The following is a 17897-nucleotide window of genomic DNA, read 5'->3' as shown; positions in this document are numbered from 1 at the left end:
TGCAGGTACAGTTAATGCTTGCTTGACTCAAGGCTGTTTTTACAGGTTATGATTGCCTCTCTAGGGCTTCTTCTCCTTTATCGTTCCCCATCCCGCCCTCTGACATACCATTGTGCAAACTGAATCCCAAATCAGTTTTGTTAATGCAACATCCCTTGACTTCTTGACCTAGAATGGAATTTAAAATACTCTTGCCGAGTCCTTCAGCAAATCCGCTCTAGGCAGAGATGTTCCGTGTTCATCTCAGAGGCAAGACCAGCTCCGTACCCAAAGAAGTTCCTAGCAGCAACCAAGACACAACCATGCTGTTGTTGACTTCCAGTTTTTCTGGGCATGGTTACTCAAACTCCAGGCCTGGTGCGCCCTTGAACCACTCTCCTCCACCCGTCGTGCATGTATCTTAAGTGGCTGAACTAGTAAGGCACAGAAAAGCTCAAGATACACGTTGATCTACCCACACTTAGTTGTTATCTCTGAGAAACGTAGAAAATAACAGGATAGATTTATACGAATTCTTCAGACTTACACGACCCCTTAAAAATTAGCTGATGAAGGTGAGTACATCGAAACAGGGCCCTGTCCTGGTTTCTGATCCATAACTGACTTCTAACTTCTGCTCAATGAGTGAAGCTAAGATCTTCACGTCAAATCTGACTATGGAGTAACATGAACTTATCTCTACTCATCAACTCTTATCTCTAATACTGTAATGAATTATTGTGTTATACATATCCTTATGAGTTTGAGTTTGTAATCTCTGTTTGAGTTTGTAATCTCTATTCGAGTTTGTAATCCTTGTCAGAATACATACTTTTGAATGGATTAGTTTTTGTTACAATTGACTACTGATTTGCGAGTAGGGACCACTCCCACTATTGAAATTATATTGGCCAGAGTTCTTGGTGTGCTTTTTTCTTGAACTAGTAAGGCAGCAGGTAGTTAGAGCTAGAGCCCATGGCAGGTGGAGCCAACTAATTTCCAGGTTTGTCCCCATCTTCCTCCCTGTTGAGTTCTGCAAAGGCCTAGGATGAGCCTCCTGTCTCAGGCCAATGACCCACCTAGTCCAGCACCTTGTTTTCACAGTGATCAACCAGGTGCCTGTGGGAATCCATCAACCAAGACCCAAGAACACGAGTTCTCTTCCCTCTTGTGGCATTCAGAAACATTACTGCTTCCGACCATGAAGGCAGAGCGTAACCACCCTGGCTAGTCACCATTGATAGCCTTTCCCTCCATGATTTTGTCCTCCAATCCTCTTTTAAAGTCTTGGAAGTTGGCGAGCATCACTGTGTGAGTTCCATAATTGTGTGAATCCTTTCTTTCATCTGTCCTGAATCTTCCAACATTCGGCTTCATTAGGCGTCCATGTGTTCTAGTGTTATGTGAGAGGAATATTAATTCTCTATCCACTTTCTCCATGCCATGCAACACTGAAACTAAGGAGGAGGAATGGACTGTGCAGAATTAGATAAATTAACAGGAAGGATTCGAAACCTGCGGGTCAGAGATTCTTAGAAGCCTGGAGTAAATATATGAACTATTTGAAAAGTAATTGTGATGAACAGATCGCGCTAGTAGGATTGCAAGAAGTTTTGTAAGGTGAATTATCTGAAACATTACAAGAAAGACTATGAAAAGAATTATTAGTTAAGGACAATTAAATGCAACATAAAAAATTAAGAAATGCAGAATAAGTGGTAAAGAACGGAAAATCATCAGAGGTGTTGACGGAAGTCTAAAACATTGTATAAGAAGAGAAGATATGTTGTATGACTGTTGGAACTGATATGTTAAAAAATCAATAAAAATGTGTGTGTGTGTGTACTAAGGATGAGGAAGTTGGCTAACAGGGCCACTCCCTGTTCTGGTTGTAAGTAAGAAGGCAGGCAGGTGGGGTCTGGCTGAGGGCAGCTTGAATTTGGTGGGGCAGTGTCCCATTTGCCCAAATGGATCAGCCTTCACTGACCTTAGGAGCATAGAACCTGCATTATTATTATTATTATTATTATTATTATTATTATTATTTATACCCCGCCCTCCGCAGCCAAGGCCGGGCTCAGGGCGGCTAACAAGCAACAATAAAAACAAGTTGAATGAATACAACTTAAAAACAACATTAAAATACAACATTAAAATATTGAAACATTAAAATATTAAAATGCAGCCTTGTCGCAGGAGGAGAAAGGAAAAAGAAAAAAGAAAGAAAGAGGGGAAGGGAATCAAATTGGCTCCGAGCCAAAGGCCAGGCGGAACAACTCTGTCTTACAGGCCCTGCGGAAAGAAATCAGATCCTGCAGGGCTCTGGTCTCATGAGGCAGAGCGTTCCGCCAGGCCGGAGCCAGAGTTGAAAAGGCCCTGGCTCTGGTTGAGGCTAATCTAACTTCCTTAGGGCCTGGGACCACTAGGGTGTTGCTATTTATGGACCTTGAGGCTTTTCGTGGGGCATACCGGGAGAGGTGGTCCCGTAGGTATGAGAGTCCTAGGCCATGAAGGGCTTTAAAGCTCAAAACCAGCACCTTAAATCTGACCCTGTACTCCACCGGGAGCCAGTGCAGCTGGAAAAGCACTGGGTGAATATGCTCCCAAGGCAGAACTTATACTGAGTTCTATCTCAGTATTGTCCACACTGACTCGCAGTGGCTCTTCAAGGTTACAGTCAGAGTATTTACAGCCCTATCTGGAGATGCCTATCTAGGACCTTTTGCATAGAACCATAGAATTATCAAGTTGGATGAGACCCTGAGGATCATCTAGTCCAACCCCCTGCAATGCAGGAATATGCAGATATGGAGGAGACAGGGATCGAACCCGCAACCTTGGCATTGTCAGCACCACGCTCTAACCAACTGAGCTATTGCATGCAACTAAGCTACCATTGAACTGCAGCCCTTCCCCCAGCCTTCACTAAGTGTGATCATGGTATAATCATTGGTCTCTGGTCACATCCTTTTAATTTCTAAACAAAGAATTGGATCCTAGATCAATCACACCAAATGGTTAGTCTAGCTCCCTACTAAGTTACTTACAATGCACTTTTAGGTCTCAGAATGGACTTGAGAGGCGAAGTGGTGATGCTCCCCAATGAACAAATGACTTTTAATTGTTGTTTTCTCGCTGATTCTCACTCCTTACCTGCCTCCAGAAGCCTGTTGTTATTTAATGCTGTTATTTAATGAAGGACAGGCTTATCATGTTTATTTAGACGCACTGCCAAACAGTGGGCAAACTTCATCCCTCATAAGCTTCCTATGAATCATGCATAAGGCTCAACTGCAAGTTCTTTTTACAAAAAGGTTCAGATGAAATCTGAGGACTCAGAGAGATGGTGGGCGGCAAATGATTTCCTGAAGCCAGATCCTGGTCTCTGGCTGACCTTTTCCACTTCCACCACTGTGTAGTTTGAGGTTCTGGTAGTGGCAACACCAGAACCTAGTGGCTGCCATTTTTCTCTCTGTCAGGAAACCAGGAGTGGGGAACCTGAGGCTCTCCAGATATTGTTGAATACCAACTCCCATCAGCCCCAACCAGCCTGGCCAATGACCTGGGGTGGTGGGAGTCATGTCCAGCAATGCAGGTTCTCCACCACTGACGTGAGAAGAAGGTTACTGCTCTGATCATCATGCAACGTTGTTCTGAAGCCCACCAGAATGATGGAGATGCTTCCTACTTTCATTTTAGGCAGAATCCCTGGAGAAATAAATGGCTTCCACTAATCTCTGGGAGGCCATCACAATACCAGTAAAGCACAGTATTCATGTTTTCCTGGTGTGGGTAGGCGTGACTGCAGTGTTGTTTCTTCCCATGATGCCAAGGAATGTGAGAGACCCTGAACCACTTGGAAGTATCCCATGTTGCACTTCCTCTTAGCACCAGCAGCAAGCCATTGTCTTCCATTCTGCGCCACATGCGTCATAAAGAGCACTGTTTCCATTCCGCTGTGATTCATCTTCCACTAAAAACTACAATACAGTAGTACCTCTGGTTAAGTACTTAATTCGTTCCAGAGGTCCGTACTTAACCTGAAACTGAGGCACCACTTTAGCTAATGGGGCCTCCTGCTGCCGCCGCATCACTGGAGCACGATTTCTGTTCTCATCCTGAAGCAAAGTTCTTAACCTGAAGCACTATTTCTGGGTTAGCGGAGTCTGTAACCCGAAGCATATGTAACCTGAAGCATATGTAACCTGAGGTACCACTGTATTCGTTTTTTTTTCTGCTGCAGCAAAATTATGTAACTTACATTATTTATATAAACTGCATAAGGGAGTCGGGCACACTTCACGAGGGACGGCATTCCACAAATCAGAACCACCACTGAGAAGGCCCTGTCATGAGTCAAGACCTGCTGACAAGGCCTCACCTGCCGATCACAGAATTTGAGATGGTTGATATTGGTGAAGGCACTCTTTTAGGTACTTGGGTACCAAGCCATTGAGGGCTCTGTATGCCGCTACATACAACTGGGACTGGTAGCTCAATGGCAGCCACTGCAGCTCTTTCAGAACCAGTGGCATATGGTCCCATTGGGCTGCCCCACTTAGCCCGCCTAGCAATGTTGTTGGTGACTTGTGGAAGTCTGTTGGTAGTTCACCACACCTCAACCAGGGTGATGTATCAGCAGACTATGTGGAGCCTTCCAGAGATTTCCTGCTCCCAGCTGAACAGCTTCTTCCAGAGTCCCCAGTTAAGGGAGGAAACAGTTCACAGTAACAAAGCATTTATTGTTTCCAGACAAAAGACTAAGGCAACTACTAAATACAGGTCTTCTGGTTTTTGAAGTAGAGATACATATGTGCTGAGAGATTCACTAACACTATCGCCACGATAGCTCACGCTATTGTGTAAAAACCACGGGCTCTCACAGATTCAGAGTCAAACCCTGACAGCAAACAGGGCAGGAGGGCGTGCAACAGGACAGCAGAACATGGACAAGACATCATACAATGAAAGCAATGCCCCAGAGACTAGGATCCCCATGTTTACATGTAGGCCTATTTCCTGAACCAATGAGAGGGCGAATGACTCAGCAAGTCATACGCTCAACCTCGCAGGTGTTGCTATGGTAACCCAGTGCACCTGATACCCTTATCTCAGGACATCCAGATGTGGGGGCTCTGCTCCTCAAGACATGAGCCCAAACACTGTGTAATTTAACCCGAGTTTTACCTCTTTTTTTCCTACTATAACAAGGTAAACAGAAATGGTGAGGTGCTCTTGCCAGCGGCAGGCAACAATAGCTGATGGTTACTTCCAGCTGTTTGGCTTGACGAGGTGCCATCTGTTCCACAGGCTGGGAATACAGCTGTGTGCGCCAAAGTAATGAAAGCAGGAATCCAGAGTCTGGGACTTAGCGTGGGTCCCTTGGGGTACCTGTTGTCACTTTCCTCCCACCTCCAAGCCATCTCGGAGCCGGTGATATTACTGACACTGCTGGGGAAAGAGTGAGACTTGTGTCCCAGAAGGTCTGCACTACCAAGCCTCAGAAGGTCAACACAAAACCTGCGCAGCCTTTTCAGTTCATTGATCACACCAATCCCAGAGGCAAGAGAAAGCGCTTAGATTTCCAGCAGAGACAGAACAGTAAGAAGAATTCTGGGTGTCCTTTTCATCTATCCCTATATATAAATCTCAAATCTTCCATTCTTGGGCAAGGTGATTGAGCGAGTGGTTGCTGAACAACTCCAGGCACGCCTGGAAGAAGCGGACCTTTTGGATCCCTTCCAGTCGGGATTCAGGCCTCATCACGGGACTGAAACTGCCTTGGTCGCCTGGTTGATGATCTCTGGCAGGCTAGGGACAAAGGTGAGAGCTGTTTCCTAGTTCTGCTGGATCTCTCAGCGGCGTTTGATACCATCGACCATAACATCCTTCTGGACCGTCTTGAGGGGCTGGGAGCTGGGGGCACTGTCATACAGTGGTTCCGCTCCTTCCTCCTGGGCCGTGTTCAGAAAGTGGGGGGGGGATGAGTGTTCAGACCCCTGGGCTCTCACTTGTGGGGTGCCTCAGGGTTCTGTCCTCTCCCCCATGCTTTTCAACATTTACATGCAGCCACTGGAAGAGATCATCAGGAGGTTTGGCCTGGGTGTTCATCAGTATGCGGATGATACCCAGCTCTACCTCTCTTTCAAATCAGAACCAGTGAAGGCGGTGAAGGTCCTGTGTGAGTGTCTGGAGGCGGCTGGAGGATGAATGGCGGCTAACAGATTGAGGTTGAATCCTGACAAGACAGAAGTACTGTTTTGGGGGGACAGGAGGCGGGCAGGTGTGGAGGATTCCCTGGTCCTGAATGGGGTAACTGTGCCCCTGAAGGACCAGGTGCGCAGCCTGGGAGTCATTTTGGACTCACACCTGTCCATGGAGGCACAGGTCAAATCTGTATCCAGGGCAGCTGTTTACCAGCTCCATCTGGTACGTAGGCTGAGACCCTATCTGTCTGCAGACTGTCTCGCCAGAGTGGTGCATGCTCTGGTTATCTCCCGCTTGGACTACTGCAATGCACTCTACGTGGGGCTACCTTTGAAGGTGACCCGGAAACTACAACTAATCCAGAATGCAGCAGCCAGACTGGTGACTGGGAGCAGCCGCCGAGACCATATAACACCGGTCTTGAAAGACCTACATTGGCTCCCAGTATGTTTCCAAGCACAATTCAAAGTGTTGGTGCTGACCTTTAAAGCCCTAAATGGCCTCGGTCCAGTATACCTGAAGGAGCGTCTCCACCCCCATCGCTCTACCCGGACACTGAGGTCCAGCACCGAGAGCCTTCTGGCGGTTCCCTCACTGCGAGAAGCCAAGTTACAGGGAACCAGGCAGAGGGCCTTCTCGGTAGTGGCGCCCGCCCTGTGGAATGACCTCCCATCAGATGTCAAAGAGATAAACAACTACCTGACATTCAGAAGACATCTGAAGGCAGCCCTGTTCAGGGAAGTTTTTAATATGTGACATTTTAGTGTATTTTTCATCTTTGTTGGAAGCCGCCCAGAGTAGCTGGGGAAACCCAGCCAGATGGGCGGGGTACAAATAATAAATTATTATTATTATTATTATTATTATTATTATTATTATTATTATTATTATTGCAGCCCAGTACCCAGATTCTGGTCTAGACTCCAGCTGTTTCAGCTGCTACGCTTTGCTTTTCTCTACTTTTGATTGCTAAGGGCTCGGGGAGCTGAAAAAAAGAAGATTGGATTTGTTTTCTTTTCAAATAATCAAGCCACTTTGTTGGAATATTTACTTTGTAAGTCACAAGCGATGCCGAAGCAGGAAGTGTGAGTGTTGCTTCCTGTTTTCATACTTCCGAAAACGGATCTTGTAAATCTTCCCTGGGGGGGAGCGAGATGTGCCTCCATGCACAATTCTTGACTGATTGGTCTAAGCTAAGTAAATACGGATCCATTCTTTGAGGAAAACCATATTTGTATTTTAAATGCATGGGTGCGTATACATATTCACAAGCGTTTGGTTCGGCCAGGGATGCATACTGTCTCTTATTTCTCATTTGTCTTTCTCCCCCTCCGACAGTGCTCATATATACCCAAGTGCGGCAAGAACTTTGAAGAGTCTCTGTCCCTCGTGAATGTCGTCATGGAGAACTTCAGAAAGTACCAGCATTTCTCCTGTTACTACGACCCCGAAGGCGTTCAAAAGAATGTATTGCTAACCAAACTCTACAGCTCCAATGTGCTGTTCCACTCCCTCTTTTGGCCAACCTGTATGATGATAGGAGGGCTTGCTATCGTTGCCATGGTCAAGTTGACCCAGTATCTGTCCCTCCTCTGTGAAAGGATCCAAAGGATTAACAGATAGAAGCAGCCGGCTCGCTTCCGGGATGGATTGACAGCTGAAATACTGTTGTTGTTTTTTTTTCATTCTTCACCAAAGAACCTTAAGTTTGTAACGTGTACGTCTGTTCTAAGTTCCTTATATTTTTTATGAAGTAGAGCAATAATGAAAAAAGGCTGTTCTATATGCAAACGTGATGCTGTTATTATGCAGGTGATCGGAGAAGGAATCGCCATTTGCGTTGGCCGTCTACATAATCTTGGTTTATGCTGCAAAATCGGTACTTCTTTCTTTTCCCTTTTCTTCCTTTCTCCTTTCTTTTTCTACAGCCAAAATAGGGCTCAGTGTGACCCATTTGCCAAGCCTAGTCGATGAAACGCACCACCATTTCGTTGCAAACCCATTCTGGAGGGATGTATTACATTGCTGCGTGTGTGTCCATGCGAACCGTTTAAGTTCCACTTAAGGCTGCAAAGGGAGAAGGCGTGGGGAGTAGAAGGGAATTTGGAGGGCGGTGAGAGAGGGTTGATTTGTCTGGCTGAACTAAGATGGATTCAGAAATGTGGTATCTCCAGCTGCCTCCTAAACCAAGGTCAAAGGGCAGCCACACATTAGCAGGAAGTCAGGGTGTGTATCCTCTGCGCATCCAGACCCTGACCCATATAACACTAATCAAACTTCACCACCGCTAAAATCTTTAGGACATTTTAGCCATGGTTGATTTTCTTGGGATGTGAGCAGAACTTACTTTCTTCTGGATTGCAGGGAGAGGGGGGGGACCCTCAAAGTTCTGGATCAGAGCAATTGTCTTCATGTTGGCTTCATGCTCAGGGTTAAGCTTTCCCTTCCAATGTTTTAGACATTTATTTGCAATATCTTGGACTCACAGATCATTCTCTACCAAAGCTACAGCCAAAAAAGCAAAGCCCACAAATCGCATTAATCTACCACACCCGTCGACTTCATTCATCTCCGACTCCAACCTGAGCCCTGTTGGCAGATATGGGACCAGAAAACACTTTCCGTACAAGTTTATTCTCTGTATTTTTTTTCCTTGCGTTTGCTACCATATCACTGTAAAGAAGAACTAAAACAAAAAACAAAAATACAACCCATAGTCAGCTATTTTTTCATTTTTTACTTCCAACTATTTTAGATTTTTTTACTGTATATTTAAAAGAAAAAGAAAAAAAAGAATACTAGACAAGAGGACAAAAACATATATTAAAACTAGTGGTGTATTGTAATACGAATATGTTATATTTTATTATTTCTTTTATTAACTGAAAGTGAGAAGTGCCCTTCTTGTATTTTGTAATGTCCAAACCTGGATATGCTTGTCACTAAGAAGAGCAGCATCAGGGGCGGGGGGAGTCTTAGAGGCCGTTCACAGTGGCATTTCCACTCAGATAAAACTTAGGTCACATCTACACCATAAACTTAAAGCTCTCTTATACAACTTTAACAGTCAAGGAGAATCCTGGGAACTGTTGTTTATTAAGGGTCCTGAGAACTGTAGGTCTATGAGGTCAGTGCCCATAGCAGACTACAGCTCCCATGATTCTTTGCGGGATTTAAAGTGGCGTAAGAATGTGGTTGTGACCATTCTTGCAAAACATCCTTCAATTTGAGAGGCTAGTAAAGAGAATGGGTAGCATATAATATTATTCCTAGAGAAGTGGGCTTTTTTTAACCAGTACACAGCAAAATAAAAATTCAAGGGCATATTGGGCAGGGAGGGGATGAAATTCACACGATTTACTGAATTGCGGTAAGGCTGCAGAACCAGGAACATGCATAAATCATAGCTGCTTCCAGATGAGCTATTTATTGTGCATTCTGATTTTCTTGGAGGGGTTAGACAACATTGTGTCAAGGCAAATGGTACCCCCCACTTTCTACTGCTTTTTCCCATCACTTTACTTATCACAAAAAAATCTGATGAAGTGCAAGATCTCCAGATCAAGTTTGATTACGCAACCGGAATTTGCCAACATACGATTGAATCCCACCCGAAAAGAGGGACAGTCTGGAAGCACCCTATGTACGTGCTCTGAGATGTGCACTACCACTAGGGAACACTAAGCGGCTGCCTAAGGAGACACTTTGCAAGTGGTAGTAGCAGGTCTTGTTTCTGTTGTTCCAAGCTCCGTTTTGGTACAAGAGCTTGAAAAGAACAGGTGGTAGATTTGGTGGTACTAAGAACCAGAGAATAGCCACACAGCAGGCAAAAGATCCAAGCCACCATATGAAGGTGGAAAGAGTGGTAGGTGGAGTGGGTCTGAGTAAAGCGTGAGTAAAATGTGAGTAGGTGACAACTCATCAGATATTGGGAGGAGTGGAAGTCACAAAATGGAAGAGAAAAAAGAGGAATATCAGTTTGGGGCAGTTTTGAGGGTCAATGTTGAAGCCCAATATGCCATAGGGATAAATGGGAAAGGTGAGCAAGGCAAAACCTGCAATGAATTTTTCCACCCATTCTCTGTGGGATTACAAATAGTATTCACAACTTTTGTTAGATTACACTCAAAAGACAATCTTGTCAGGTTCAGGTCATGGAACGCCTAAAAGGCAGAATGTGAGGTATTCACCAATCATCCCCTAAAATTACCATAGAACTTTTTTAAAGGAACTATTTATATATGTATTGGAAGCAAAGGTTAACTTTTTTTTTTTTTTTTTGCCAAAAGGAGAAAGCACATTTTATCTGTCCAGCTCGTCCATTCTCCGCGTACTTCTCCCCCCTCCTCTGCCACCTCTCCAATAATGTAACATTGGGGGAAAACTTTATGGTGTTACAAGACTCCATGAACTGTTCAAGTGTCGTCTGAGCTGTACAATTGAAGTCTGCAGCAGTGAAATTAATCTTTGATCTTGTAATCCATAATGCAGCTTTTTTTCTCAGGCAAATAAATTCCTGGGGCGTGTAATCAGGACTTCAAAACTGTGTGATTTGGTACAAAAATTATTCAATTAAACCTTTGAGATTTCAATATGCTTGGCAATCAGAAATGGCCTCTTTTTTTCTTCCCTCCCCATGCCCCCCAAAAACCCCATTTTGTAGGTTCTATGTCAGGGGTCAGCAAACTTTTTCAGCAGGGGGCTGGTCCACTGTCCCTAAGACCTTGTGGGGTCCAGACTATATTTTGGGGAGAGAGAAAATGAGCAAATTCCTATGCCCCACAGATAACCCAGAGATGCATTTGAAATAAAATCACACATACTAATCATGTAAAAACACAGTGATTCCCGAACCGTCCATGGGCTGGGTTTAGAAGATGACTGGGCCTGATCCGGCCCCTGGACCTTTGTTTGCCTACCCATGTTCTATGTTCCCAGCGAAATCCCAGCAAAATTCAGCCTACGATCAGCCTCTCTTACTGTCTTTTATACATACCTGGGAAAATTCGAGGCAAAGTCTTCTAAGTAATTGGTACTGCCCTCCTATGCACTCTTGTGCAACAATCTGTGAGCAAGACTCATTGAACGCAGTCGCATCTTCTAAACCCAAACCATATACCCAGAGTGTAGGGTTGCCATACGTCCAGAATTCAGCCCTCGCAAACGGCGTCTGGGCAGAAATTGTGGAAATCCGGACATATGGCAGCCCATGTCGGTAATGTAGATTTTGGCGAATTTCATTAAAGATAGCTCAAAAACCCATAGCTCAGCAACTTTTGTGTTCGGATTTTCACTTATCGAAATGTGGCAACCCTACCAGAGTTCGTAAGAGTATGGTCGCATTCCCCAGCCCAACCAAGGGATTGTCTTCCATAAACACGGTTTTAACAGTGAGTCCGTAATGACTGTGGAGGCCAATTCTGAATCCACACGTCCTTCCATAGTGAGGACATAGGTTTCCAGGTGGGAACTGATCATGGTGAGGGTTTGCCAAGCGTGCCTTCCTCTTAGCACGTTTCTCCCTTTCGTTCTGAGTTTGAGCGTCTTCAAAGCCCATGACGCCTTTGGTAAAGGCTGTTCTCCAACTGGAGCACTTGCAGGCCAGTGTTTCCCAGTTGTCGGTGTTTATACTACATTTTTTAATAGATTTGCCTTGAGCCTTTAAACCTCTTTTGTTGACCACCAGCATTACGCTTTCCATTTTTAAGTTTTAAATTTTTAAGCTTTAAATGTAGAGTGCAGATGGAGCAGAACTTCAGCCTCAGATATCAGCTTCTCTAAATAAAATAACACCACAACCTCACACACCTTTATTTGCAAGCAAGATGCCGCAGTCCTTTTGACTGTCTTGTTTATCCTTCCCTGAATCTTCTAGAACAGAAGTCAGGGGCTTGAGGCCTGGGTGGCCAAATTCAGCCCTCCAGAATGCTCTGTCTGACCCTTGGAACTGGCCCCAGGCCACATATGTCACTGGCCCTGCTCTGCCCCCCACGTCTTGCTGAAATCTGTCCTTGAATTCTGATGCTTCTTCTTATTGACCTGGATGGAGACCAGAGAGGTGGGTGGGTGACACCTAATGTGTCAAAGTTAAATTTACACTCGTTGCTCCACCCACTTCTGCCAATCCCATGTGGCCCTCACAAGGTGACCCTGAAGGTAATGTGGCCCTTGGGCTGGAAAAGCTTCCATGCCCATTCCAGAAAGATCTTGGGAATTGCAATTCGGAGACGTGTTCAAAATTTCACATTGCCAGGTCTCCACCCAAGGGATGCCAACACGGGGAAGTTGAACATTGTCATGTGAATCCATCCTCGTTTGTTTTTGCTGATAGCAGTTGGCCTACGGGTGGGAGTCCTTTATTTGTGTTTCTCATAGCAGAACAACACATAAGTGATATTTTGAGCATCATTTGCTCACAACATGGGAACAAAGAGCACGGCCATCACTAGCAGTCCTGATATTGTACACTCTTTGCCCGATGTCCGCTATGTGCCTTTGCACATAGCACTGAATGCACAAAAGATTTATCAGGAAGCATTGAGGTTAACCCTGCGCCCCCCGACACAAATGTTTGTGCTCAGGGAGCAGCATGTGACATTCAGAGTGACATTCAGAGTGGGCCTACTCCTTGCTCCCGGTTTTGACATACACAAGAGCAAATAGCACCCAAACAGGGCTAGAATAGTCCAGAAACGCATTTGTGTTCAGGTTTGGCTTGCAAGCCCTTCTGGCTTTTATTTACTCTTCCCTCCATCTCTGTTTATGAACAATAATTAAAGGCTCACTACATCTCTGTCATGGGTGACCAGCTTGGGGGACAGAAAAGTTAACTGAACTGTTCAAGGCCACCGGTTCTGGTGGAGACAGGATTGCAGAGCTTCTGACCTCTAATTGCTTTTCCTGGGAGCCGAGAGCTTTGTCCAAGTAATCTCTGAGAAGTGTGGAAAAGCAACAAAGGAGCACAAAAATAGAGAACAGCAACCAAGTCGGAAAAAAATAGCCCAACTTATTTTCTGGGCAGAATTATTGCCTTCTCCCCGAGGTTGCCAAATCTTCCTTAAAACTCAACAGAATTCTGAATGCTCTCCCTGCTGTCAGGACCGGCAGGGGAATTTAACTGTTCCAGTTCTCCGGCTGGTAATTCACTTTAAATTATTGTTTTACCTCACTCAATCCAATTACTTCACGTTATTTCGCTGCCCCACCGTTCTCTGTGCTAATGTCAACAAAATGATTACAGGCTGCAATGGCGTCAAGATGTTTCACCCACAGGAGCGCCGGTAAAAATGTTTATGGCCTGACATATTGAAAACAGCATTTGATGTGTAAATGTCGAGGATAATCAGCTCTCCTGTCACTAACAAACAAAATGCGGGAAATATGCAGCCTCTAAAATGTCATCCATGGGACTTTGAAAGCTGCCTTCGCGCCTGCCACGTAAATCCTCAAGTAAATGGACTGTGTTTTTTTGTCAATCATCTCCCGGAGGGTCGCATCTGATGAGAGCTATTTCCCAGTTGTTGCTCTTACATAATGGATCTCAGAAATTTGAATAAGGATCTCGGCACTCAGCTGCCTCCCCCCTCACCACCCCATGTGCTGGAGCTTCTGAAATCGCAGGCGGGTGGGTAGATTCTGAGAAAGACCTTTGTGGTTCTCAGGACCAACCTGGAAAATAACACCTCCTATTGAAAACAGCCCCCTGAACATGTCTTTTTTTTAAAAAAAAAAATTATTAATTTTATTAGTATTCTCCACACAACAAAAACAATACACAAAACACAAAAACAAGCATACAAAAAACCACAAATCCAAATCTTAAAAATTAATATAGAAACACTGATAAGAAAAACAAACATTGACTTCCACCAATCCCACAGCACCTCCTTTACCTCTCATACCTCTTCCTGCTTTCCTGTTTTCCTTGTCATCTCTATCCTAGCATCTAGATATAAATACCTCTCTCTTATGCTTTCACTTCACAAGGTTATTCCAGACTCAGCCAGATTTCTGTCCTCGAACCTTGGCTTTTAAGGTATTCATTTAGGCACTCCCATTCCTTTTTCACTTCTCTCCCTGCTCATGTCTTTCTGTCTAGAGGAACTCCTTCACCAGTCTGGTGCTCTTCAAATGTTTTGGACTGCAGGTCCCATTAACACCAGACAGTGCTGGCTGGGACAGATGGGAGTTGTAGTACAAAACAACTAGAGGGTACCAGGTGGATGAAGGCTGTTATTAGGCATGGGGAAGAAATTTAATTCCATTCACATGGAAAGGCAAATCTACAACATTCGCACTTCCTGAAACAAAACACAAACCAAAACACAGTGGTGCCTCGCAAGACGAAATTAATTCGTTCTGCGAGTCTCTTCGTCTAGCGGTTTTTTCGTCTTGCGAAGCAACCCTATTAGCGGATTAGCGCTATTAGCGGCTATTAGCGGCTATTAAAGGCTTAAGGGATTAGCGGATTAGCTGCTAAAAGGCTATTAGCAGTTTAGTGCCTTAGAAAAAGGGGGTGGGGAGCGGGGAAAAATCTCAAGACTCGCAAGACATTTTCGTCTTGCGAAGCAAGCCCATAGGGAAATTCGCCCTGCGAAGCACATCAAAAAACGGAAAACCCTTTCGTCTAGCGGGTTTTCCGTCTTGCGAGGCATTCGTCTTGCGGGGTACCACTGTACTGCTACCCTTCAGAATTCACCTTTATTTGAATTTTGTAGTGCAGTTCTCCATGAATTTAACCAAACTGCGGGAGGGAGTGGAAGACAGAAGTGCCTGGCGTGCTGTGGTCCATGGGGTCACGAAGAGTCGGACACGACTAAACAACAAAGTGCAGTTCTCCAACCAAATAAGATTTGCAAAAATGTAGAGTTTGGGGGGAATTAATAAAAATGAATAGATTACTGAAAACAACATACAAAAATGTGGGTAAAAAGGTAAAAGGTAAAGGACCCCTGGATGGTTACATCCAGTCAAAGGCAACTATGGGATTGCAGTACGCATCTCGCTTTCAGGCCAAGCAAGCCGGCATTTGTCCAAGACAGCTTTCAAGGTCATGTGACCAGCATGACTAAATCACTTCTGGCACAACAGGACACTGTGACGGAAGCCAGAGCACAAGGAAACGCCATTTACCTACCTGCCACAGCAGTACCTATTTATCTACTTGCACTGGTGTGCTTTTGAACTGCTAGGTTGGTAATACAAAAATGTATTATATTAGGGAAAACTAGGGAGTGCATGGTGCTGTGCTCTAAACCACTGGACCTCTTGGGCTTGCCAGTCGGAAGGTCGGCAGTTTGAGTCCGTGTGGCAGGGTGAGCTCCTGTTGCTCTGTCCCAGCTCCTGCCAACCTAGCAGTTTGAAAGCATACCAGCATGAGTAGATAAATAGGTACCACTGCGGTGGGAAGGTAAAAGGCATTTCAGTGCGCTCTGGCACCCATCATGCTGTTCCATTGCGCCAGAAGCAATTTAGGCATGCTGACCACATGACCTGGAAAGCTGTCTGTGGACAAACGCCGGCCCCCTCGGCCTGAAGCGAGATAGGTGCCACACCCCATAGTGAAGTTTGACTGGACTAAACCATCCAGGGGTCCTTTAACTTTACCTGTTTTAGGGGAAGTTGCTTGCAGTAAGTGTGTGCATAAGTAAAAATTGCATGAAACCACATTTGTAGGAGAAACTTGCACTAATAGGCTGGTTAATTTTCCATGAGTTTACAAACGGGGGAGGGACACAAATTGCTGCAGAAATGTGGAGAGCTGGATTTAAGACTGGAACATGAGAAACTGGGAGAGCCAGAATGGACAGATCCTTCCATTCCCCAGCTCTGGTAGACCTTGCATGTGACCAGATGATGGGCTGCAAAGCATCATAACAAAGATGAAGTTCTATTGGAATGACCAAGGAGGAGAGAGCTGGGCTCATCTTCAATGGGAGAAAGTTATTTACCTTCATTTCATAGGGAAAACTATCCAGGAATCAGCCTATCAAGGCCACAAACTAATGTATAAATGAAACTGGGGGGAAGATGACTGGCTTGCTTGGTATTTGAGTGAGGTTAACTCTGGGGTCAGGTATGCCAGGATGGGATGGGGGGAAAAGAAAGCCTAGCTGCATTTACATACACAGAGAGCCCTGTGAAGAGAGGAGTCCCAAAGGAGTCGATGACCCTCAAGGAGTCCTTACAACTCTACAATTCTGTGATTCCTTGAAAAGAAATAAGAGACTCTCCCAAAGCCCCCAGTGAAACCAGGAAGTTTTGAGGGATATGAGGATGCTCTGAGCCTAAGGCCACAGCTGTACTATACAATTAAAGAAGTATTATACCACTTTAGGACGCGGGTGGCGCTGTGGGTTAAACCACAGAGCCTAGGACTTGCAGATCAGAAGGTCGGCGGTTCGAATCCCTGCAATGGGGTGAGCTCCCGTTGCTCGGTCCCTGCTCCTGCCAACCTAGCAGTTCAAAAGCACGTCAAAGTGCAAGTAGATAAATAGGTACCGCTCTGGCGGGAAGGTTCCCGTGTGCTGCTCTGGTTCGCAAGAAGAAGAAGAGTTTGGATTTGATATCCCGCCTTTCAGTCCCCTTCAGGAGTCTCAAAGCGGCTAACATTCTCCTTTCCCTTCCTCCCCCACATCGAAGCGGCTTAGTCATGCTGGCCACAAGACCTGAAGCTGTACGCCGGCTCCCTCGGCCAATAAAGCGAGATGAGCGCCGCACCCCAAAGTCGGTCATGACTGGACCTAATGGTCAGGGGTCCCTTTACCTTTATACCACTTTAAACAGTCATGGATCCTGCCCCAAAGGACCCCGGGAACTGTAGTTTGTTAAGGGTGCTGAGAGTTCTTAGGAGACCCCTGTTCCCCTGACAGAGCTACAATTCCCAGTGTGGTTTAACCACCAGCCCCTCTTCCTATGGAACTCTGGGAATCGTAGCTCTGGGAGGGGAATAGCAGGGTCTGCTAACAGCTCCTAATTTCCAAGCTCGCTTTTATCATTTCAGCTTTGTGGGAAAGACACACACTGCCTAAGGGGGCAGGTGGAAACAAAACAAAACCCTTCACTAGCTAGCAAGGTCAAAACGTGGCCTTGCTCTTCTCCGGTATGTGGGACAGAGCCCGTTGTTTTCAAGTGGGTTTGCTGACGTTCTGCATCGCCGGCTGCATGAGCAGAACTTCTCAAGGTTGTTCCCAATCACATTTTAATGATGTGCATGACACCAACACTGCAGTTGCGAGAAGACTGGAGCGCACTAGAGTGCAAATAACTCTCCTCACAGTAGCTACATTCTTTTTATTTACTTAAAAATGCGTTCACTCTGCCAAAAGTTTCATTGCGGTTTACGACAATAAAAACAGCAATAGCCTGAGAATAAAATACAGTGGTGCCCCGCAAGACGAATGCCTCGCAAGACGGAAAACCCGCAAGACGAAAGGGTTTTCCGTTTGCAGAGGCGCTTCGCAAGACGAATTTCCCTATGGGCTTGCTTCGCAAGACGAAAAATGACGAAAAATTTTGAATTTTTTTCCCCGCTCCAAAACCCCTTTTCCTGAAGCGCTAAGCTGCTAAAAGCATTTTAGCAGCAAAACCGCTAATCCCCCAAGCCTTAAAAAGCAGTTTTTAGCCCTTAAATTGTCAATAGCGCTAATAGCACTAATCCGCCAATGGGCTTGCTTCGCAAGACGAAAAAACCGCAAGACGAAAAGACCCGC

The 17897-nt window shown here is 45.3% G+C and overlaps 1 protein-coding gene across 7 annotated transcripts in view; it reads left to right on the top strand.

Annotated features, from left to right (window-relative positions):
• Window positions 1-10782, top strand: part of KCNMB2 (potassium calcium-activated channel subfamily M regulatory beta subunit 2) — a 322930-nt gene extending 312148 nt beyond the window's left edge. For all 7 annotated transcript variants that reach the window (XM_083442414.1, XM_083442415.1, XM_083442412.1 and 4 more), the window contains one exon: window positions 7525-10782. In XM_083442414.1, coding sequence (XP_083298540.1) covers window positions 7525-7809 — 285 coding nt within the window. In that variant the 3' untranslated portion in view covers window positions 7810-10782. The remainder of the gene's footprint in view (window positions 1-7524) is intronic.
• Window positions 10783-17897: the final 7115 nt, after the last annotated feature.

The sequence above is a fragment of the Podarcis tiliguerta genome, assembly GCF_965153285.1.
Source record: "Podarcis tiliguerta genome assembly, chromosome: 5".
Taxonomy (NCBI): Eukaryota; Metazoa; Chordata; class Lepidosauria; order Squamata; family Lacertidae; genus Podarcis; species Podarcis tiliguerta.
Note: the sequence above shows the minus strand (reverse complement) of the source record. Positions and strands in the feature narration are given on the sequence as shown.